The sequence below is a fragment of the Rhamphochromis longiceps genome, linkage group LG17 (genome assembly GCF_057381845.1).
Source record: "Rhamphochromis longiceps isolate RC_006_pf linkage group LG17, R_longiceps_female_GT1.1, whole genome shotgun sequence".
In the NCBI taxonomy this organism is placed as follows: domain Eukaryota; kingdom Metazoa; phylum Chordata; class Actinopteri; order Cichliformes; family Cichlidae; genus Rhamphochromis; species Rhamphochromis longiceps.
Window position 1 is genome coordinate 646,383 of NC_140573.1, and position 23,135 is coordinate 669,517.

The 23,135-nt window shown below is 42.2% G+C and overlaps 1 protein-coding gene and 1 pseudogene across 1 annotated transcript; one reads left to right on the forward strand and one right to left on the reverse strand.

The window, feature by feature from the left end:
* Positions 1 to 829: 829 nt before the first annotated feature.
* Positions 830 to 2,560, reverse strand: LOC146648990 (UDP-sugar transporter protein SLC35A5-like). The gene is made up of 3 exons (XM_085385833.1): positions 2,208 to 2,560; positions 1,795 to 2,063; positions 830 to 1,166 (listed from the first exon to the last, which is right to left on the reverse strand). The coding sequence occupies exons 2-3, from the start codon at positions 2,014 to 2,016 to the stop codon at positions 1,098 to 1,100; spliced, it is 291 nt and encodes a 96-aa protein (XP_085241959.1). The 5' UTR covers positions 2,017 to 2,063; positions 2,208 to 2,560; the 3' UTR covers positions 830 to 1,097.
* Positions 2,561 to 18,017: 15,457 nt separating this feature from the next.
* On the forward strand, positions 18,018 to 22,998 carry LOC146648991 (uncharacterized; annotated as a pseudogene).
* Positions 22,999 to 23,135: the final 137 nt, after the last annotated feature.

Below are 23,135 nucleotides of genomic sequence, written 5' to 3' on the forward strand. Positions count from 1 at the left end.
ATAAGATGGGGCCTGATTATTTAAGACCTTGTATGTGAGGAGCAGGATTTTGAATTCAATTCTGGATTTAACAGGAAGCCAATGAAGGGAAGCCAAAACAGGAGAAATATGCTCTCTCTTTCTAGTCCCTGTCAGGACTCTTGCTGCAGCATTTTGGATTAGCTGAAGGCTTTTCAGTGAGTTTTTTGGACATCCTGATAATAATGAATTACAGTAGTCCAGCCTGGAAGTAATAAATGCATGAACTAGTTTTTCAGCGTCACTCTGAGACAGGATATTTCTAATTTTAGAGATGTTGCGCAAATGGAAGAAAGCAGTCTTACATATTTGTTTAATATGTGCGTTGAAGGACATGTCCTGGTCAAAAATGACTCCAAGGTTCCTCACCGCGTTACTGGAGGCCAAGGTAATGCCATCCAGAGTAAGAATCTGATTAGATACCATATTTCTAAGATTTTCAGGGCCGAGTACAATAACCTCAGTTTTATCTGAATTAAGAAGCAGAAAGTTAGCGGCCATCCAGGTCTTTATGTCTTTAAGACATTCCTGCAGTTTAACTAATTGGTGTGTGTTATCTGGCTTCATGGACAGATAGAGCTGGGTGTCATCTGCATAGCAGTGAAAATGTATGCTATGTCTTCTAATGATACTGCCTAAGGGAAGCATGTATAATGTAAACAGAATTGGTCCTAGCACTGAACCCTGTGGAACTCCATAATTAACCTCAGTGTGTGAAGAGGACTCTCCATTTACATGCACGAATTGGAGTCTATTAGATAGATATGATACAAACCACTGCAGCGCAGTACTTGTAATACCTACAGCATGTTCTAATCGCTCTAATAGGATATTATGATCAACAGTATCGAACGCTGCACTGAGGTCTAGCAGGACAAGCACAGAGATGAGTCCACTGTCAGAGGCCATAAGAAGATCATTTGTAACCTTCACTAAAGCTGTTTCTGTGCTGTGCTGAGCTCTGAAACCTGACTGAAACTCTGTGACCATGTTCCATCCAGTCAATTGTCCAGTTCGATATCAGCAGCAGGAAAGATGCAGAGTATCCTCTGGATACTTGGGAGTGAGCTCTGTCATTACTACAAGGACTCTTCATCAGAAACACTGTCTGCATTTACCTTTGTCAGGAGCTCGAGCTCCTCACTGTCCTGCAACACAAAAAAGAGACAAGGCATCAGAATGAATGAACAAGTGATCAAATCCAGTGGACAAATCTGCAGACATTGAGGCACTGTGCACATCTTTTTTCTGTTTTCAGAAAGTGGAGGGCAGTATTTACTCCCCGAAAAACACCGGGGAAGTACCGTGCATTTTAAAGCCACGGCTGCCAATGGAGAGGGTATTTTTGTTAGTGCTCTCGCAAAGAAACAAACACCTGAAACCTGGCATTTCACCTGAATTACAGGGTTTCTTCAATACAGAACAGGACAGGACGCTGGGGATGAAAAGAATTCCAGGATAGTATCCCCACAGACTACTGTATTGTTAAATAGCTTCTTCCATCAAAAAACACTTGACTACTAAAGGAATTCTATGACGTAAGGCTCCAGCATGAGCCTGGATGCTATTTTCATAGCTGGGAATCAGGTTTCCTCTTGCACTCAAGAAATGACATTACAGAGAAACAAGAGCCAAGTTTCCTGCAGAGCACTTGGTATGTGGGCGGGAGTAGAGGAAGTGGATATACATCGGGGTTAGGTGAGCGAAGTTGTGTGAGGAAAAGGAGTGTGTGGGCTTGTGTGCGTGACTACTGAGGATTTGTGGTTTGTCTCCTACCCCTCTTGACCTCTCAAACACCTCCCCGTTGATGACCCGTAGTTTCTCCCGCTGCAGGCTATATTCCAGGTCCTTGGGCCAGCTGGCATTGTAGATAAAGATGGCCAGCAGGACCGTGGGTGCCTGGAGGAAGAAGTCCAGCGAAGGGTGGAAGTCAAAGAGGAAGAGGGAGAGGCCTGTGACCAGAACAGTAGTGAACTGGCCAGTCAGCACATGGAACATGTTGTCTCTGAATTTTAAGATGAAGGCCACGGATAAGCCCAGGGCAGCTAGGGAGAACACAGAAGATTATGAGTTCTTCAAATGCATACTAGAGATAGATAAATGAACTAGTCCGGTTAATAACAAATTACACCCAGCAGCTGGATTAGTGTAACTTAGCACTGATGCCAGAAGCAGGACCAAATACCCACCAGGCTCTGTTCAAAGGCATAAAACAACTCAAGTACCAGCAGCTTACAAGATCACAAGTTAAGATGATTTTGTCTGTAGACGACAGAAATTGTACAAAGTAGTGGTTTTGCATGCTACAGTCTTTTGGAGCCCCCACCCCAACCCCTCCTCTATTTACGCCAGCTTTCATCTGATTGGCTGCCCCTACATCTGAGCTTCTACAAACAGAACCAGGTGCTGCACCACTTCCTCTGCTTATCAATTTGACAGACTTCCTTCAACCCAGCCATGCCTTCCAGCTCATCCTGGAGGACACAGTATTCCCCAAGCCCGCTGAGACCTCCTCCCAGTAGGACATGGCCAAAAACATCTCACCTACCAAGGAGTCCAGGAGGAATCCTGGTTAGATGCCCCGAGTACCTCAACTGTCTTCTTTTGATGAACATATTTTCTCTTCCTCAAGAAACTTATATAATCCACATGGACATGTTTGCATATAATTCAAAGCAGCAAACTAATTAAATTAAATTAAATTAGAGTGGACATCTCCAGCAACAGAAATGACAGTAGGAGATCTCAGTTCAATCAACATCACACTTATGCCTGCTTGATATTCATCTTCCAGTCATATGCTGTATAAAACAGTATTCAAATGTCCCTCTGATGTGAGAATGATGCACTACAGTGCTGACTGAAGTTATCAATCTTGTGATAGGCAGAAACACCAAAAGTTAAAAATGGAACAGTCAGGTCACTAAACTGCTGAGACTGGAGTGGGGCTGGTGGAAACTGTGGCAGACCAGGGCACTGAAACATAGACAGACGGTTCTTTTGCAATGAAAACCATAAACACCCATGCTCCCGGTAGGTTTCCCCTGTGTCAGCTGTTTACATTATAGGTGCTTATACAGTAACCATGGTAACCACGGACTCTGAGCGGCTGGCTCGACGAAGGTCAGACAACAATTTTACATATATGATCTTCAAACAGGACACAGCCATTATCCGTCCTGGCCTCATATCAAATGTGAACGCAGACTGAGTCTATGTTTGACGTTTGCTTTATATCTAATCTTCCTCTCAAACATTTAAACAGCAGCGAGTCTGCAGCTGAGGGAACACAAACTCAAATTGTCGGAACAGGTTTGCTCGTTTCTTGCGTGTATTCATTTGGTGATTTATTAAATGTGTAACTGTTATTCTAATCTGCTGCTGAGTCTCTTACGCTGATGAAAATGCAGAAAACACAGATCACGAACACCTGTTCAACCAATCACTTTCATTCCACTTTGATCTGCGACAAACTGACGGTTCATCTCTGTTACAGTGTTGCGTTAGACTGCTATATTTTTTTGTTCTTTATGCTGTAGATTTTCACGTCTCTGGAATAGTTGGCAGTAATAAGGATGATCTTCTGTAAAATCATATTGATATGACCCGTGACATATTCGTAGATGTCAGTTAGACTAGTCAGCTGGGAAACTGTTAACTCAGAGCTGAAGATATCGTGGATATGCTGACCTCGCTCCGTGGTGTACAGGTCCGTTTACCCTCATGATTACTATTCACAATAAAAATATTAGCCGAACATCATGAAGTCTGTATGTGTTTCATAGTGTCGAACAACCTTTGTACAGTTAAAGCCAGCAGTTACTACATGACGGAAACACCAACATTATCTCATTTATACGTTTATACGCAGGTCACGCTGATTACTGAACAAAAACCCAAAGATCAGCTGTTAATCAAATTTATTTGCTCTCTCTCCTCCTTAAACATGTTTTTAATGTTAGTTATAATTCAGAATTGGCGACTGAACATCAGGAAATAAAACCCCGATAAATATAACCTCAGTAAAAGAAGTCAGTGTCAGCGGGGGTTATTACAGCTGTGTACCGGGGCCTGCGCTTTGTCAGTGGTAATAACAACTTGATTGCTTGCGAGGCAAACGGGTCTATCCTGGGCAGACATCTCCAAAATCATCGAAGCACTTTTGCAAAGAGGCTGTATCTTGACAAACCGACCAGACATATGAAGATTAAATCACTACATTCTCGCTAAAAAAAATATTAAAACGGTATTTGGTGGCACACAAACAGGGTTTTTCAAAGTTCAGTTCTGTGAGTTTCCACATGCTGGTTGTTGTTGTTAGGTGTGGCTGTGTGCAGACAGGAATAGGACCCAAGGTGCAGACTGTCACAGGCTGGGTCTCTGACCCAGCGCTCTGAGTTCATGTTTGTATTTGTCTCATTTTGTTATGTGATTTAGTTTGTGTTATTTCCTATCTGCCTTTAGTTTAGGCAGTTATTGTTCCTGGGTTTTCTATGTTTTGGGGTTTTGTATTTATTCATCACATATTAGGTCTGTTAAGTTGTGTTGTCATGTTTTAGTTTTAGTATTTCCTGTTTTATTCTGACAATGTCATGTGTTCTTTGTTTATTGTATTTAGCTTTCCTCTCCTGGTCCTGTCATTAGGTTCATGTCTGTCAGCTGTTTCCCCCATGTGTCTCCACTTCCCCTGATCACCTCATGTATGTATTTAAGCCCTTTGTTTTCTGCATGCCAGGGTCAGGTCGTCTGCTCATCCATGTCTCAGCTCCAGGTACCCATGTCAGTTCACTATGGTTAAGGTTTTTCATGTTTTGTTATTAGTTCACCCAGTTTAGGTTATTGTTTAGTTTTTACCGATGCCCTGTTATTTTGTACCCTCATTTCTAGTCTCAATAAACGGCTTGTTTTGTTAATCCACACCACGTTTTGGTCTGTGTTTGAGTCCTCCTCTGCAACACATACGGTCTGCCCCAGCCAGACCGTGACACAGACTCCGGAGACAGAACTTAAACAAAAACAGCTTTAATGCTGAACGCAAACATGGCATAACTGGAAAATGTCAAAAATAAACTAACACCGGTGGACAGGCAAAACACACAGCAAAATAAACGGTAGATTGCGACACGGACACAGAGAAACACAGGGCTTAAATACACAGAGGGAGCAATCAGGAAATGAGTAACAGGAGGGAAACACAGCTGGGGCAAATCAGAACTGACGAGACCAAAGAAGCGTAAACTGAACACACTGAGATAAGACACAGACCTTCAAAGTAAAACAGGAAACGCATAACACAGACTGAACAAAGACACAGGCTCATAAGCAGGCACTACAAAGGGAACAGAGACGTGGGAACAGGGCAGACACAAACACTGACTGAACACGGGGATATAGGAACTTAAGATACACATAGACGCGAACTAGACAAGGCGATGCAGGTGATAGGGGAGACAGAGCAACTAAAGAAGACAGAGACATAAGCCATAAGACAGAACTCAAAGAAACCAAAAACTAGAAAGTATACATAATATTATAAACTCAAAAACCCTGGGTCGACGACCCAGGCATCCTAACAGTTGTGTGCTAAAAACAATGGCCACCAGGCCAAAGCAATGGTTTTGACTCGATCAGTGTTAACCCCGCCTCCTGAGTTTGATGGGTGAGGTTGACAGATAAAATTATTTCATGGTGAGACCTGAAGGAGTCAACTGTGCCAAAATGAATTAATTAAATACACAATTAAATAATTATTTAAATGTGGCAATAATTAATTAAAATGTGAAATAAATAAATAAATAATTAAATGTGTCAATAATTAATTAATTAATTACATTTGTTGTAAATATTTATGTAATTAATTATTTCCGATAATTAATTAATTTGTGCATGTAAATGGTGAGTCCTCTTCACACACTGAGGTTAATTATGGAGTTCCACAGGGTTCAGTGCTAGGACCAATTCTGTTTACATTATACATGCTTCCCTTAGGCAGCATCATTAGAAGACATAGCATAAATTTTCACTGCTATGCAGATGACACCCAGCTCTATCTGTCCATGAAGCCAGATAATACACACCAAACTGCAGGAATGTCTTAAAGACATAAAGACCTGGATGGCCGCTAACTTTCTGCTTCTTATTTCAGATAAAACTGAGGTTACTTTCTAGGAAGTTATATTTCATGAGAGCTTTATAAGCTAGGACAAATGATAGATAATCTGTTAATGCTTCACAGATCAACAGTAAGCTAAAAATATTTTTTATCATTGCAAGGTTGTAAAAATTTGCTTTGGCTTAAATATAAACCCCTATTTAATGCCCCTGTGTACACACAGTGTATGTGTGTTTGAAGGTGAAACAGGCATGAAACATTCAAAAAGAGAGGGCAGGCAGGGAGGGGCCGTGCTAACACCTGCTGCTCTCTGGCAGCAGCACCATGCTCTCCCTTGTTTTAAATGCACTTTAGAACAACACGCAGCAACACTACACATGAGCGGGAGGAGGGAGGTATGGGGTCTTCACACATCCCCGTTCTCTGCTAACCATCGGGGCGGGGGGGCTGGGAGGAGATGTTGGCTGTCCGATTGGCCTCCCTACTGCTGCGGAGCCTGGGACGATCTGCTTGCCTCCACCCCGGGGGGAAGGGTAACATCTCTTGGGTCTGGGTTCTGTTTCCCCCTCTGGGGGCGAGGGTACCTGGACCCGGGGTATAGAGTATGTTTGGGGAGTGTGATTGTGTGTACATGTCCATTTATGTCAATCCTTACGTTGGGTGAGTGCTGAGTGTTTGTATATGTGTGCATGAGGGTGGGAATGCATGTTTGTGTCTGTGTGTGCCTGTTTGTCTGTGTCTATATGTCAGGTCGGGTCTTAGACTCCACCTCTCTGGGAACTCCCAGGTCCTCCAAGGCCTATCTCCCCTCACCACACTCCCTGTCGGTGACTGATGCCCTCAGGGGTCGGTGCATTGGTGGTTCTTGGTGTCCGGGGCTGGGCGCTCAGGTATGTACCGGCTCACTCCCGGTGGCTACCTGGCGGGGCCTGGCGCCTGTTGCTTGGTCAGGCCTCCTCCGGGGTGCGGGGGGCCCTCGGGCCTCCGGCCTCTGGGCCTGCAGCTCAGTTCACTCTGGCACAGCTGGCTGCTGGCAGAGCCGGCGGGCACGCCGGTGCAGCCCCCTCTAGCTTCTGCTCGGTGGCTACTGGGTGACGCTTCGTCTGGGGATCCTCAGCCCTTCCCATGAGTGTGGCACGGATGCCCCTCCAGTGGTCCTCCTTGGGCTCTCGCACTCTGGGGCCTCTGGATGTCTGGGGCCTGGATCTCCTCCATCTGGATCTCCTCCATGCCTGCTTCATGCCCTGGGGGACTGGGCTATGGCTCTCTACATCCTCTTGCAGACCATTACATGTGGAAACCATTTGAATACAAGCGCGCTGATCCACACAGGTGTGCACACGGGTGTTCACTGCTCGTAGACTTAAATTACACCTTTCTTGGCTGCTACTTCAAAGCACATTGTGCGCTGTCTGTCCTGCGTGCTGCACAACAACATTGAATAAATAGTATTTACTGCTGTTTACACTTAGCTAGATTATTGCGATGGTGTTGTGTTTAGTATGTTGCTTTGGTTTTTTTTGCTTGTTTTCTATTCTTTTTCTCTCAACAGGTGATCCAGGAGATTTTTTTCTCCCCCCCCCCTTTCTCACTGTCCCTCTCCCCTTTTGTTTTTCTTTTCCTTCCTCTTTCTTTCTCCCTTTCCTATCCCTCACTCATGTCTGTCCCGTCTGTAACAACTGAAAATAAAATAAAATAAATAATAAAAACAAAGGTCGATCAAATGGACCAATACGGCAATGCCACAATGATCCTTTTGGCAAAATAAATCCATTGGGTATCCTTGTTGGTCTTCAGACAACAATTCTGATGGCTAAAGAAACAAATGGGACAGGCAAAAAAGAAAAAAGAAAAAAAGTGAAAGGTTACTTGTCGGTCAGAAACTGATATAATGTAATTGTAGATTTATTGGCTGATTGTTACCAATAAAACATCTGACTCAAGGTCAAGCTCATACGCGTGAAAGACCATTTAGTGTTTTTTACAGACTATGTTAACCTGTATGAATATGCAGAAGCAACAAAAGTCTGAAGGGAGCCAGGAAGAAATGTCCAAAATCTTCAGCTTGTGCAAACAAAACAAAAACGTGAGGTTTATCTTGGGCAGAAAGTCCTGCTGACAGCAGTTATTTGGTTTCACAGAGAAGGAAAGTTCACCGTGGGCTATTTAAAGTTTACATGTATCTTCCACAAACCTGTCAAACATGTCAGGTTGTTGAGATTTGCAAAGTTGAGACAAATGCCTCTTTTTGAGATGTGCGATAATAACTTTCAAGTTACTGTGGAAAAGTTGACTAACTGGCCGGCTGAAAAGTCTCCTGCCAGGGGAGGAAAAGAACAACAGTTCAGATTTTTGCCAGTTCCGTCATCTGGGATCCTTCTCCACATCCGCTGGTGAACATGCATTAACTCACACATAGTGCTCATGTGCATAAACACAGGCTGATAATGTCTGGAAAGTTGCAGTAAACAAAAAAACATTACTTGTTCATTTGATTTCATTGCTTCTTCATTTGATTAACATATTCATGAATATTCTGACTAACATTTTGGCAAGCAGGGACATGACACAGGCCCGTGTGAAGTGAAGGAATAAACATGTCATCAAAGGGAAGTTTCATAAAGAGTTCTGCTCTTTTAGCTATCTCTTCCCAGTAAATGAATCTTTGTACTTTCGGACTTGCAGAAACAGAAGATTGTTATGGGCGGCTGTGCATCTTCCACTAATCGGAAGGTCAGTTGTTCAATCTCTTACAACATTTCTTATAGGGTACAGAGTACAGTGAACAGGCACATCATGACCGTTTACGATTGTCAGTAGTTTGTTGACATTATATACTAAGAAGGAATACAAGACAGTCAGAGAGTTTTCAAAGAACTACGTGCACGGGTGAGAGAGAATGGATACTCACACCGAAGTGCTGCAGTCAGGCTTTATTTATACACAGAAGCAGTTTCATGACATTTCCTCTTTTTCAGACTTGAGTATATCTAAAGATAGTAAAGATGTATGTGTGAATGTATGTGTGTGTGTAGTCGCTCTCTTTCAGAGAAGACGGTTTTTTCCTGTTACCAAGGAGCCTTTTCCTCTATTCAGCAGTTAAAGCAGAGTTCATGTGTCTATGCACACGTGTCAAAGGCATAAAAATATGTGAACACTATGTGCTCCTTTAAGCTTTGCATTACATGAGTAAATAAACAGATAATACAGTAAAACAATAGAAATAAGCAAAATAGTAAAATCTCATAACATTCCCTGCTGTTGTTCATATATGTTTATGTACTTCAACTACTAGTCACTTGCGTGTGCATTTTCAACTAGTGTATCATTTTGTAAAAACATACATGATCAGCTTTATTAGGTATACATAGTTAATGATTAGAAGTCATCTTCTTCAAATTGCATTTCTTCTTGTTGTTTGCTTTGGGATAATGCGACATAAGCTTGCATTCTTACAGTGAACATTCTGCTTATCATGTTTCGGATACAGGGTAGCACACATGTTGAGAATAAGCAAAGGAGTATGAGAAGTACTCCAATGAGCATTAGTCCTTTAATAAGCAATGTCTTCCATGACCTGCTAAGTAGCCAGGTCAGCCAATCTTCTGTTGAAGCATTCAGAAACAGTCCAAAACGGTAGTCGAGTGTCTCTATCCTGAGCATGTTTTTGGCATTACCTTACTCCTCCATAGGTTGCGTTGCAGTTGCTGGTATGGCCCAGGGGGTGGCGTCCTTGCCCTGCCGCTTGGTAGAAGCATAGAGGATGCCACTTCTCTGGGAGTGAAGCTTTCATGCTGATTGCAAAGTGTTGTCTTCCAATGCTGGCAAAACTTGCTGCACATTCACTTTGCCAGTGACTGTTCATCATGCGACCATAGATGGTGGGGTAGACTGAAATTGAAGGCATGTGAGAACAGACATAACATTCTTTTTCCTCCACTCTGTTGTGTATGTATCGATACCAGGCGTTATTCATCCAAGGGTGAACATGGTCTTGAGTCATCTCAGAGAGGTGGGAATTGTCGTGGGTCCACCTCTTAGGTCGGGGAATAGTTGGTTCTGTCCTGTGGGTACCGCTGGGCATCAACCAAAAGAGCGCCGTCATCAGGAGGACGGCCATCAGACAGAATATGCGGCACATGAGTTGCTTTCCTTTGATGTCACAAGCGCCCAAACACAGCTTTGGGGCTGGAGCTGGTGCTGGCATTGATCCTGGGGCTGGTTCTTCTTCTGGATTTATCAGATTGTTTTCCTCAGTCATCTTGTTGAGATTTTATTCAGGCGTCCCTGGTGTTATTATTGGTTCTGCTCTTCGGTGGGATAGGTCAGTCTTTATTAGTGTCTGTTCTTCAGTGATGACCTGGAACCCCTAAAACTTCTGGTGAGTAGACCCCGTGCGAAGCGAAGAGGCGGGATATACCCAATCAGCCCTTCCTCCACCGGCAGATCACTCAGAAGCCAGGGGAACCGGCGTCTTATTGTGGTGCAAACACTTTCTTCACGTGGGTTTGATGTATCCACGAAGGTCGTTCGGCTATCTTACAAGCTGTGGGTGTGGTAAGTAACACCTGGAAGGGACCTTCCCACTTCGGAGCACTCCAGTTTTTCCGCTGGAGGACTTTAATCAGAATCCAATCACCGGGGTTCAACCTGCAAGAGACTGGAGAGAGATCACTCGGCAGTTGATTGCTTAGTCTCACTTCTTTATTCTCAAATAGTTTTATCATCCATTCTGCCATTGTTGTTTCTGCTGCAGCTTTATTAATTGGTTCACTGGTAATGGGCAGTGGGAATGCCCTGCCATGTATAATTTCAAATGGGGTCAGACCTCTTGCTCCTTGAGTTATTCTCATCCATAGTTTAACTAAACTCAAACATTCAGGCCATGGTCTTTTAGTTTCTTCCATACATTTTCTTAATCTCTGTTTAATTGTGCCATTAGTTCTCTCGACTAATCCTGCACTGCTTGGGTGATAGGCACAATGGTGTTTTATGCTAAAACCTAAAGCTTCAGAGACTTTGCTTATTACTTCATTTACAAAATGTGTGCCATTGTCAGATCGTATTAAACTTGGAATGCCATACGTGGGTATAAAATGGTTACACAAACATTTTGCTACTGAAATTGCATCTGCTTTTTTCACTGGGTATATTTCTGGCCATTTAGAAAATACATCTATTATCACAAGTGCATATTTGGAGGATTGTGATTCATTTAATTCTATGAAATCCATGTGGATAGTGTGAAATGGATGTGGTGGTTTAGGGAAATGCCCTCGCTTTGGTCGTAAATTTCCCTGTGCGTTGTGTCTTTGGCAAACCATACATGTTCTGATAAATTCTTTTGCTGAACTTTCAAAATTTTTTGTGTAGAATTGTTTAATTTGTATAAGTAGCCTCCCCGCTGTTGACACGTGGGTTTTCCCACGGGTCACCAACGCTGCCGCTTTGTGCAAAGATTTAGGTCATGTCATGATATCGTCTTGTAATATTGCTCCGTCTTTTAACCAGGAGGATTTTTCATTTTGTGATGCTGCTTTTTGTTCGTCTTTCAAAACATCTATTGATATCAGAGGGCAGGGGGTTAATGTAAAAGCGTCTGCTTCTTTTCCTGCTGCCTCTTTTGCTGCCTTATCTTGCAAAGTCATTTCCTTTAGTGATGTCTGAGTCATCTTTCTGATGTGCAGCACATTTACATAAGGCTAAATGTCTGGGCAATGTGATGACTTCCAGCAGTCTTTTCAAAAGACCACCGTGTTGTACTGGTGCGCCAGTTGATGTTATCATACCTCTGTTCTGCCATATCTTCGCAAAATGGTGTACTGCAGCGTAGACGTACTGGCTGTCTGTGTGTATGTTTATATCTTTGTCTTTGTATAATTCACAGGCTCTGATGACTGCTGTTAACTCTGCACTTTGGCCTGAGTGTGAAGAGGTTAATGGCCGTGCTTCAATAACTGTATCTATTGTGGTCACAGCATAACCAACACAGTTTCGTCCAGTTTTGTCCTTGCTTGCGGAACCTTCTACAAAGATGTCTACAAAGGATATTTGTGGTGTGCTATATATGTCAGGTCGCGGTTTCGTTTCCTCATCTAGCTTGTGCAAACAGCTATGTGCATCACCATCTGTTTCCACAGGAAGCAGAGTACTCGGATTTAGCTGGTTACACTTCTCTATAGTATTATGTGTGACTGTGAAAGCAGGATGCCTACATATGATAGCTGTCTTGCATGTGTTAGATATGAGAGGTTCGCTTGCAGCAGTATCGAGGTAACAGCGTGTGGCACTTTAACAATTAAAGGGTGTCCTAAAATGATATCAGCTGACTTTTTAACTGCCTCTGCTGCAGCCGCACAGGCCTGCACGCAGGTAGGAAGGCCAGCAACCACAGAATCAAGTTTACATGAATAAAATGCCAATGGCCGCTGTCTATCCCCAAAAGCTTGTGTCAGTACGGCTTTCATGTATCCAGAGCTGCCATCCACGTGCAAGTAAAATGGCTTGTCATAGTCTGGTAATGCTAGGACAGTGCTAGTTTGCAGAGCTGATTTTAAATTCTGAAATGACTGTTCTGCTTCAGGCGTCCATGTCAACTTATCTCTCAAAGCTAGATTTTTTCCATAAATTAAGTCTTGCAGGGGTTGGACCCTGAGGGCATATTCTGGAATCCAACTTCTGCAAAAGTTGCAGAGACCAAGGAAGCTCATCATTTGTTGTTTTGTTAATGGTTTTGGAGCATCTTGTACAGCTGCTTTCCGGCTGTCTAGCAATTTCTTGCCCTGTCCTGTCAACTCATGACCTAGATATATGACCTTTGATTGCCACAATTGCAGCTTGTGTTGTGACACTTTGTGACCCTGCTGTGCTAGGTGTAGCAACACAGTTAGGGTGTTTTCCTTGCGGTCTGCCTGCGTGTTTCCGGTTACCAGAATGTCATCTACGTAGAGCAGGAACTGTCCTGGAGCGGGCAGACTGCAAGTGGACATTGAGTGCTTAAGCGCTTCTGCATATAGTGTTGGACTATTTTGAAAACCTTGTGGTAAGCGTGTGTATGTGTATTTCTGGTTATCAAACGTGAAGCCAAACAGTTTCTGTGACTCTGGGTGCAGAGGCACAGAGAAAAAAGCATTAGATAAATCAATTACTGAAAACCACTGTTCTCTGGGTGACACTTGGTTCAATATTGTGTGTGGGTTTGCCACAACAGGAGGGATTTGTTCTGTAATGTCATTAATTGCTCTCAAATCATGTACAAGTCTATATTTTCCTGTGCTTGCTTTCTTTACTGGAAATATAGGCGTGTTACATGTTGTTTTTGTTGTTTTTATCAGAATCCCTGCTTTTTCCATGTCTGCTATGACCAGTGTTGGGTAAGTTACTTTAAAATAGTAACTTAGTTACATTACTAGTTACTTCTCTCAAAAGTAACTCAGTTACTTCAAGTTACTCGTTACTTTCAAAGTAACTAGTTACTAGGGAAAGTAACTTTGGTTTTACTCAGAATTCTCTTGTTAATGTGTTTCTTCCATAACTTTGCCAGTCTTCTAGCTTGCTTACTTGCCACAAGTGCACTGTGCCACCTACCAATAGAAAGGATATGATAACGTGCATATTTCCACGAGAGAAATCCCACGCCTGGACCGTCATTGACTGCTGCCATGATTCTAGCCTACGTCACAGAGTCATGTGCGCCTTTTACATCCAACACAAAAACTGCAGTCGTAGTGCTTTCGATTGTACTCAGAACTCAGAAATTCTGCCTTCTGAATAGGAAGATGTAGGTAACACCAGACTGCAGATGAGCTGCATACAGGGCTGGACTGGGACAGAAAATTGGCCCGGGCATTTTGACTAGAAACTGGCCCACCATTATAGGAAAAATCATAAAGCCTTTGAATGAAAACAAACACTGTTGTGACAGTGATGTTCACTGTTTTGATGGTATATATGCATCAATCTATCAATCGTTTGTTGTAAGATTCAGATAATTATTTTTTAAAAGCTAGACATTTTAAATGAGAATAAGAAAGAAAAGTATTTCTTTGTGCCCCCCATTCCCTGTTAATGCCCTACATGCCCCCTTGGCCACACTTTGCTAGATCCGCACCTGCACAGTTACCAGCTGTCAGCTACCTAAAAAAGGATCCTGGGGTTATTTGTCTCTCAGAAACAGTTCATAACTTCCCTTCAACTCATTCATGTCATCTAAAAGGTAAACCTGTTTCTCCATCACCTGCTCAGCTCTGATGATCCAGTAAGGACATCTCCTGGTTTCATCTTCATGTTTCCCTCTCACCAGATAACCAAACCATATCATGACCAGCAGCTTTTTTTTTTACAGCTGTGGCTCCAGCAAACATCAGCTGATACTAGAAATTAATATTAAATAAATTCTAACAACAGCTGATCAAGCTTAAACGTGCTGCTGTTGTTTAGCGCGACATCCGCTGGTTTCCTCTTTCGGCGCAAAGTGGGCGATAAACAAACAAGAGAGCCGATCAGCTGATCATTGATCAGTTTCATGATTGAAGTAGAAACGGGAGAGGGAGGGGGGAGAATGAGAGAAGAAGAGGCAGCTGTGCAGCGTAAAGACACAGAATAACTCCAGCTTTGTGCCTTTTTCATTGTAGCTGAATTACGGGACAAACTGTTCCTTTTCACCTCAATAAGAAACGCGTAATATTTTCTCTGAATACCAGACGGGACGGTTGGCAACTCTAATAACTTATGAACAAATTAAGGTTCAACATCATTAACTTCATAGCACCACCCAGCTGTGTAGAAACTCCGTCATGCTAGCTAGCACGCAGTACGGAAAAAGTCAGAATAACGAAAATAAACTCCACCTAAGCTTGGTTTATATCTGACCCAGAGAGACTGCAGGTCATAACTTCTTACCTGAAGTTCAGTTCACACTTGGACCGGCGGCCGCCTCGGGTCTCTTTTCCTTCTGCGTCCCTTTTCCCTCATCCACCTGCTGCCTCCACCACTTGCTAATGTTACTGAATCTGTGGAAACTCCGCGATGCCACCACACGAAGTAACGAGTAACGACCCTATCTAAATCCCAGTAACGAGTAACGCGTTCCTGATTTTGGCATAATAACTAGTTACCGTGCTCGTTACCACAATAATAACGTAGTTACTGTAACGCGTTACTTAATAACGCGTTAGTCCCAACACTGGCTATGACCGGGCGAATCCCGTCTCTTGCTTCTGCAGATAGTGGGTATTGTGGCTTCATTGGTCTGCGGTCAGAGGTTACTTTTACTTTTATTGGATCAACGTGTTTTATTAATCCTACATCGGTTGGCCCATTTGACCACAAAGATTTTGGCAAGGCCTCAATCTCTGTGTCATGTACAGTGGTTAACATCAGTCACTTTTCTTTCTCAGTTACAAGGCATGAGGTTGGAGAGGTGGTTAAATGAGTGCTGGGTTTGACATTTATGTACACAGTTACTTCTGATTTGTGTTCAGAGCCTAAAAGCAACTGGTGGATGTTGAAAATTTCACCCTCGCACTCTAGCTGTTCGTGTGGGGTGTTTGGGCTAGGGCCTAGTCACATTTCATCTTCACTGTCCCTATTGTCTCTGCCCTGGCAAAATGTCCTTCTTTATCACAATTATAACACCTTCTATGTCGTTCTTTATCATCTCTATTCTGTTTCTTGCCTTTCCCTTTTTGTGGATTTCTGCCTGTGTATGCAACGATACCTCCTTCAGTGGTTACTACAAAAACTCCACTTTGGGCTGCTTTATTCTTTTGGACTTTCACTGCATGTTCTGCATACTGCAAAGCATCGGGTAGGTTCCCAGTATTTTGGGTGACCCAATGTTTATCTACATGAGCTCTAACTTTTGGGAGGAGGCCCTTCAAAAATGCATTTTTTAGCTGTTGTTGGTAGGGTGTCTCCGGGCCTTCAGTATATTCTAAACCTGAATTTTGTCGGAAGACTGGGCGCAGTCTATCCAGAAAATCAGAGGCTGTCTCATTTTATTTCTGTTTAGTCTCTCCTATTTTTGCATAATCAGGTCTTGGGGCTAGTATGGTTCTAATTCTCTCATACACTGGTTGTAGCGCTGCTTGTATTGAGTCAGGACACAAAAAGACAAAGAAAAATGCTGTCAGAAACAAAGCAGAAGTGTCAGGGGAAAACTGAGCTCACAGACAGCTGCATGTGTGGGCTTTTAATAGCATGCAGCCTCTGATCTAAAAAATAATAAAATAAATAAAGATAAAAGAAAATGTGTAACATGCTCATCAACTTAGCGGTGTCCACATATTTAATTCAGCTTCTCAATCCTGTAGGTTTAGTTATTATCTACAGGGTTTGGCTTATTAGTTGTTATTATAAACGTGCTCCACATCTCAGTAATATTTTATCTAGGATAAATTACAGGTTTTCAAACAGGTTAAGTGCCTCTATGCACCTAATTGGTTTAGATATTGCCTTTATTTTCTTCATCTCATATGTCATTATACTGAGTTTGAGCAAACCTTAAGCTTGATGCAGACGACTTCATAACAGTTGTCCATCTCACATCATACTGACTAGGATACTTCCTGTTATTAATTTTATACCATTATTAATATTATTAATAGTTAGGATCATCTTACTCAGCAAACAGATGATTTAGAATTCATCCAATCTGTACAAATTTCCTTTTTCCTATTTTTAGACTGGTCTTCTGTTTGCCTCATCTCAGATCCAACCTTCATTCACATTCATTCTCTCTGTTGCATGTCGAACCAAGTAGTTTATTATTATATTTTATTTTGTATCCATCAAGGACTGTGGGAGAGCTGCAGTTCTCACCCATTTCCAAGCTGGAGACATTTATCTTTTCACACACTTTCCTCGGCTGAACAATGACACAGCCATAATCTACCTTATGCATCTCTCTTTTTATAGAAAAGGTTTTCATGTGAATGATTTCCTTTTATTTATTTTATACAATCTGGGCATGATCGTCATGCCAAGTATATTACATTATTTAGTTCTGTTTGGAGGGTCTCCACGTAGGACAATTTAGTTTCTTTGGATTTCTCCACCTATTTGCGCTTATTTTGGCCGGCACCTGGATGGATTTTCTCCATCCACTGCTCATCAGCGGTTAATTCAGGTCTTGTGGGTTCATTTCCCATTTTAATTTATTTGTTTTATGTTTATTTTATTAATACTGCCAACACATACACTATGAAGTTTGGTGGATACAAAGGTCGGAGGAGGTTATTGAGGCAGCCTTCTACCCTGAGCTAAACTCAGGGCGGCCCCAATTTTATGCGATGAAGCGCAACCTTTCTCTTTCCCACCACACAATACCTCACAGGAAAACAGAAGAGTAGCACAGAGACCTAGAGTCTCTATTCAAAGGCGTACTTACTCTTTACACATATACATTGCGCGCTTAAAAAAAACCTGCTTTTACTCGACACTCCTTCCCTTGTTAAAGTTTTTAGCGGGTGCGATCCACACAGGAAGTGCAATCCCGTCTTATAGGTTACTTTCTAACCTTCCCTTGTTAAAGTTTTTAGCGGGTGCGATCCACACAGGAAGTGCAATCCCGTCTTATAGGTTACTTTCGAACCTTCGGTTCACACAGGACCTCTCTTAGTGTCCACACAGGACTCTTATTATCCACACAGGATTCTACAGGTATGAGTGTCGTTGTAAAGTCGATTTATTTCAAACGCATGATGTTTATGACTGTGTTATATTCACCTTCAAAGTAGCGCTGTGTTCTTATCCGGTGTTATCGAGTCCTGTCGCCGTGAAGCCTGAGTAAACACCGGCCAGCAGACGAATTTACGACTGTGGTCTTTCCTCATCTTCCTGGAAGCGAGCGTTTCAGTGCAGGCGGTCACGACGTCAGGATCCGAAGACTCCGTCTGTGGACAGTTGGACTAATAATATCAGTCAACTATCCGGCTCGAAGGACCAATTAAATGTCAGTAGTTTGTTGACATTATATACTAAGAAGGAATACAAGACAGTCAGAGAGTTTTCAAAGAACTACGTGCACGGGTGAGAGAGAATGGATACTCACACCGAAGTGCTGCAGTCAGGCTTTATTTATACACAGAAGCAGTTTCATGACATTTCCTCTTTTTCAGACTTGAGTATATCTAAAGATAGTAAAGATGTATGTGTGAATGTATGTGTGTGTGTAGTCGCTCTCTTTCAGAGAAGACGGTTTTTTCCTGTTACCAAGGAGCCTCTTCCTCTATTCAGCAGTTAAAGCAGAGTTCATGTGTCTATGCACACGTGTCAAAGGCATAAAAATATGTGAACACTATGTGCTCCTTTAAGCTTTGCATTACATGAGTAAATAAACAGATAATACAGTAAAACAATAGAAATAAGCAAAATAGTAAAATCTTATAACAACGATAAATTAGACTAAGAAGTGTTAATCACACTAACAATCGGTTCATTGAGCCTGCAACTGTGTTTCTTATAGATTTGTTTTTTGGTTGCAGCAGGCAGCAGATTTTGGAGAAAAAAACCTACATCACCTAAACAGCACCTAGCAGCAGAGAGACACAATTAGAGCTTGGGTGGCGAGCATATTTGAGCTTTTAGCAACTGAAGTGACCTCTGAAAAGTGAAACTGGTTGACTTCTGGTGACTCACCCAGATTGCAGGCTTGGCTGTTGAGGGCGTAAGGCTGCTGCTGATAGGCCCACTCCTCGTCGTTGGGAGCGGAGATGATGAACAGGCGATGTCTCCATCGGAACCTGCAATCACAGAAAATTTGAGTCTGGATTTAAGTGGCACTTTGGTCCCGCAGTGAGAGCTCTGTACCAAGACAAGGAGTTTGTGCTTGTGTGCTACATATTCCCCCTATTACTGCCAGAGGGTGACAACCCGGAATTATGGTCAAAAACCTGCCAGATCTCTACACTGTGTTCGGGGGGGATTCAGGTCTCTATGGCAACAAAAGACAGCCTGTCTTTAGACATCTCCAGGAGAAAATGTGACTGAAATGATTCAGGCTTGAGGAATGGCAGGGTTTTTGTTACTTTTGATTTTCATGGAACACACACATGCAGGCTGCTGCAGTCTGCCAAGTGCTGCTCAGAATTATTTAATTGTGGTCCAGCTGACTGCAACAGATATTTGACTGATGTGGACACAGCATGATGGGACCACCCAGTAATTCCAACTACACAGACTATATCGATCCTTGGGGGAACAACCTATATATGGCATCAATCTCAATAAAATGTTGTAATAGAAACTGTACTGAATACCTCAATTTGTCATGCAAATCTTGCACCTATGGAATGGTTTGTGCGTGCTATTTTTAAGCTACAAGTTAATGCTACATCAGCATGGGTGCTCTTATCCAGTGTTAATTTCACTGACCAATTATTTTTGTCATAATTTTTGTCAGTTACCTTTGTTTTCATGATGAAAGGGAGACAATAACTAACTAAAAACTAGTGCACGAGAAAAAAAAGTGCAATGGAATATATTGATACTTTGGTCTAAAAAAAAATAAAAAATGTGAGATCCAATCAGAAATATTTAAGCTGTGTACAAAGGCCCCAGGGCAGACCCAGGACACGCTGGAAAGATTATATCTCTCGGCTGGCCTGGGAACGCCTTGGTGTTCCCCCGGATAAGCTGGAGGAGGTGGCTGGGGAGCAGTGATGCCGGTAACGCGTTGCTTAGTAACGCGTTACTCCAAATATGACCACTTTTTCAGTAACGACTAATCTAACGCGTTACTATTTCCATAACAGTAGTCAGATTAAAGTTACTTGTTCAAACCACTGTGCGTTACTATTTTTTAAGCAAAAAGATTTGGTTTCTTCTTTTCGTCTCAGCGGATGACAAACGCATACGTGTCGTGAAACGTCACATAAGCGACAGGTCACGTTTCCCGCTCACAAGCAGCCAGCGACGTAAAAAAGTGTAAACAACAATGGAGGGAGAGTGATGTTCGTTCTTTAGCTGGAAATATAGTCACTATTTTGAGTTTCTGTCAACTAAAGATTTAAATATTAAGGTTCGTTGTACACTCTGTGTTGGCGAAAAAGTGTTATCTACCTTCAAAAACACTACGTCAAACTTAAAGAAACATTTGGAGTCGCAGCACAGCTCAGTCAAACTCACAGAGAGAGTCCCACCAAGTGGTCCGAAGCAGAGAGCCGTGACTTCCGCAGAAGGTCCTACACCCCCCAAACAACAAAAGTTGGACTTTGGTGCAAAACCAGTAAGTGATGAAGAATTGAAGAAGTTGGTCGCGCAGTATATTGTAGAAGAAATGCTACCTATAAACACTGTTGACTCGCCCTCGTTTCGTGCCATAATAAAAAAGATCCCTACTTCTGTTAATGCCGAGCTGCCTCACCGAACGACTTTTACTTCTTACTTGGAGAAGGAGTTTACAGAAATGGAGAGAAATTTGAAGGCCACACTGAAAGAGATTGACTTTGTTTCAACTACCGTGGATATTTGGACTGCTAACAACAGAAGCTATATGGGAGTAACGCTCCACTGGATCAGTAGAACCACATTAGAGCGCCACAAGGTTGCATTAGCATGTAGGCGAATTCGTGGTAGACACACGTATGATGTCATTGGTACAGAAATCGAAAACATCCACTCCTCTTATGGATTACTCAACAAAGTAGTTGCAACAGTTACTGATAATGGATCCAACTTTGTTAAGGCGTTTCAAGTTTATCATCCTGTCACGGAGTCCGATGATGAGATGGAGGAGGAAGAGTCCAGCCCCAAAGACGACGATGTCACTTTTTCTGATCTGTCAGAAATCCTCTCGGCTGAGAATGAAAGTGATGGTCAGCTGTCTCTTCCCCCGCACCGCAGGTGTGCTTCGCACACCATCAACATAATTTGCACACGTGATGTGGAGAAACATTTAACAACTAATGCAGAGAGCAGGGCTGTGTATAGGAGCAGCACAGCAAAATGCACAGCTCTTTGGACCAAATCGAGTAGATCTACACTTGCATCAGAAACAGTGGAAGAAATCAGCAAAAGAAAGCTCCTAATACCAACATCCACAAGGTGGAATTCCTTTTTTGATGCTGTAAAGAGAATTGCAGAAATCCCCATGGGTGAGCTGAATACTCTGTGCACAAAGCTAGGACTGAAGTGCTTCAAAGATCAAGAATACCAGTTCCTGCATGAGTACTGCATGTCCATGAAACCTCTGACTGCAGCACTGGACATTTTACAAGGCGACTGTCCATACTTTACTACCAACACTTGAAGTTCTGATGCAGAAGACCCAGGCTGTGAAAGATGACCTCTCCAGGATGACTGCAGGCCTTCCAGATGCCATTGTACAGGTACGCTCTATCTTGAAATTAGTCAGATTTTTTGCTTCATACAATTCACAAACATGGAACAGAATATTAATTATCATTGAAAAATAAGATTAAAACAATTAAAATGTTTACAAGTAACCTAAAACAAAATAAATCCATAATACTGATCTCATATTAGGCATGGTTTGCAAATAATTCAATAACATAATAAATTGTAGGCATAAAAAATATCAATTATGTTTTTTAGGCTATTCAGACTCATTTCGCCGGTGTGCTGGACGACAAAGATGCCCTTCTTGCAGCTGCCAGTTGTCCAAAATTCAAACTCCGATGGCTGAGAGATGCAGGAAGGAGGGAGCGAGTAAAACAGCTTCTGACAGCAGAGTGTTGCACCACTGTTCCTCTGGCAAAAAACCCTGCCAGTGTGCCCAGTGCTACTACATCTAGCAGCCAAGGTGAGATGGACTTTTTCACTTTTGAGGCAGAGCCAGAGGAGGAGACCTATTCTGCAGAAAAAGAAGTCATGGACTACCTGATGTCAGGCTACGACCTTCAGATTCTGCATAAATTTTCAAGCATAAAGACAATTTTTTTAAAGTATAACACTCCAACCCCATCAAGTGCTCCTGTGGAGCGGCTTTTTAGTCTGGGAGGTTTGGTGCTCACGCCTAAAAGACATCGACTTTCTGACAAAAGGTTTGAGAAGCTTCTGTTAATGAGGTACAACCACTGGTTTACTCGCTCCACTCTACTGTTTCCCCCATAACATGCGATGACAACATATACTGAAAAAACAGAGAATGGGGAATCCAATTTAAATAACTATTTACAAGTAATTAAATTAAGTTTATCAAAGTCACTTAATAAACTTATTAAAGTTTTCAAGTTGATTAACTTAAATCAATTACCTGCAAGGAAGTAAGGCAATTTAAGTTGGACCTGCAGTCTCTTTTTTTTTTCATAAGATTAGTCCAAAGTTACAAAAGCGGACAATAGTGTTTACATGTGGATGGTATAAAAAGTATCTTAAGGGAAGTCAAGAAAGACTCTTTGTTTGTTTTTGTTTTTTTATAAAAAGTATTTATGTTAAGTGAAGTAACAAGACTGTCTTTATTTTCATACAAACAAGTATTTCTGTCAGGAAAAAAGTTTTAAGTTCAACTTCAAATGTCAGGAGATATATTGTTGACATTACTGTTAAAATACACTTCCAATAAAGTGAGTATTGGCAAAATTGGTTGATGTTTTTATGTTGAGGCAGTGGGGAGTGTTATTGGCTGCTTCTGAAAGTAACTAATAAAGTAACTAGTAATCTAACTTAGTTACTTTAAAAATAAACTAATCAGTAAAGTAACTAAGTTACTTTTGGAAGGAGTAATCAGTAGTCCGTAATATATTACTTTTTCAAAGTAACTGTGGCAACACTGCTGGGGAGAGGGAGGTCTGGGCTTCTCTGCTTAGGCTGCTGCCCCCGCGACCTGGCCTCGGATAAAGCGGATGAAGATGATGATGATGACAAAGGCAGGACGAGTTTGGAAGTGACCCAATCAGATGTAATCGCCCTGTGCATAAAATGTAAAATGAAACCTGAGAGTGCTATCATGGTCAGGTTAAGAAACAATTATATCTTGCCATGTCTCCATGGTTGCTTTCGTTCACAAGTGGTCTCTGCTGGTGTGGGCAGGCCACGTGTAATT

Excerpts from the sequence above, each read along its gene's own strand:
- LOC146648990 (XM_085385833.1), bottom strand. The coding sequence starts at position 2,016 with ATGTTCCATGTGCTGACTGGCCAGTTCACTACTGTTCTGGTCACAGGC. Across the intron at positions 1,167-1,794 it reads TGTTTGAGAGGTCAAGAGGG|GACAGTGAGGAGCTCGAGCT; the intron begins GTAGGAGACAAA and ends TTTGTGTTGCAG.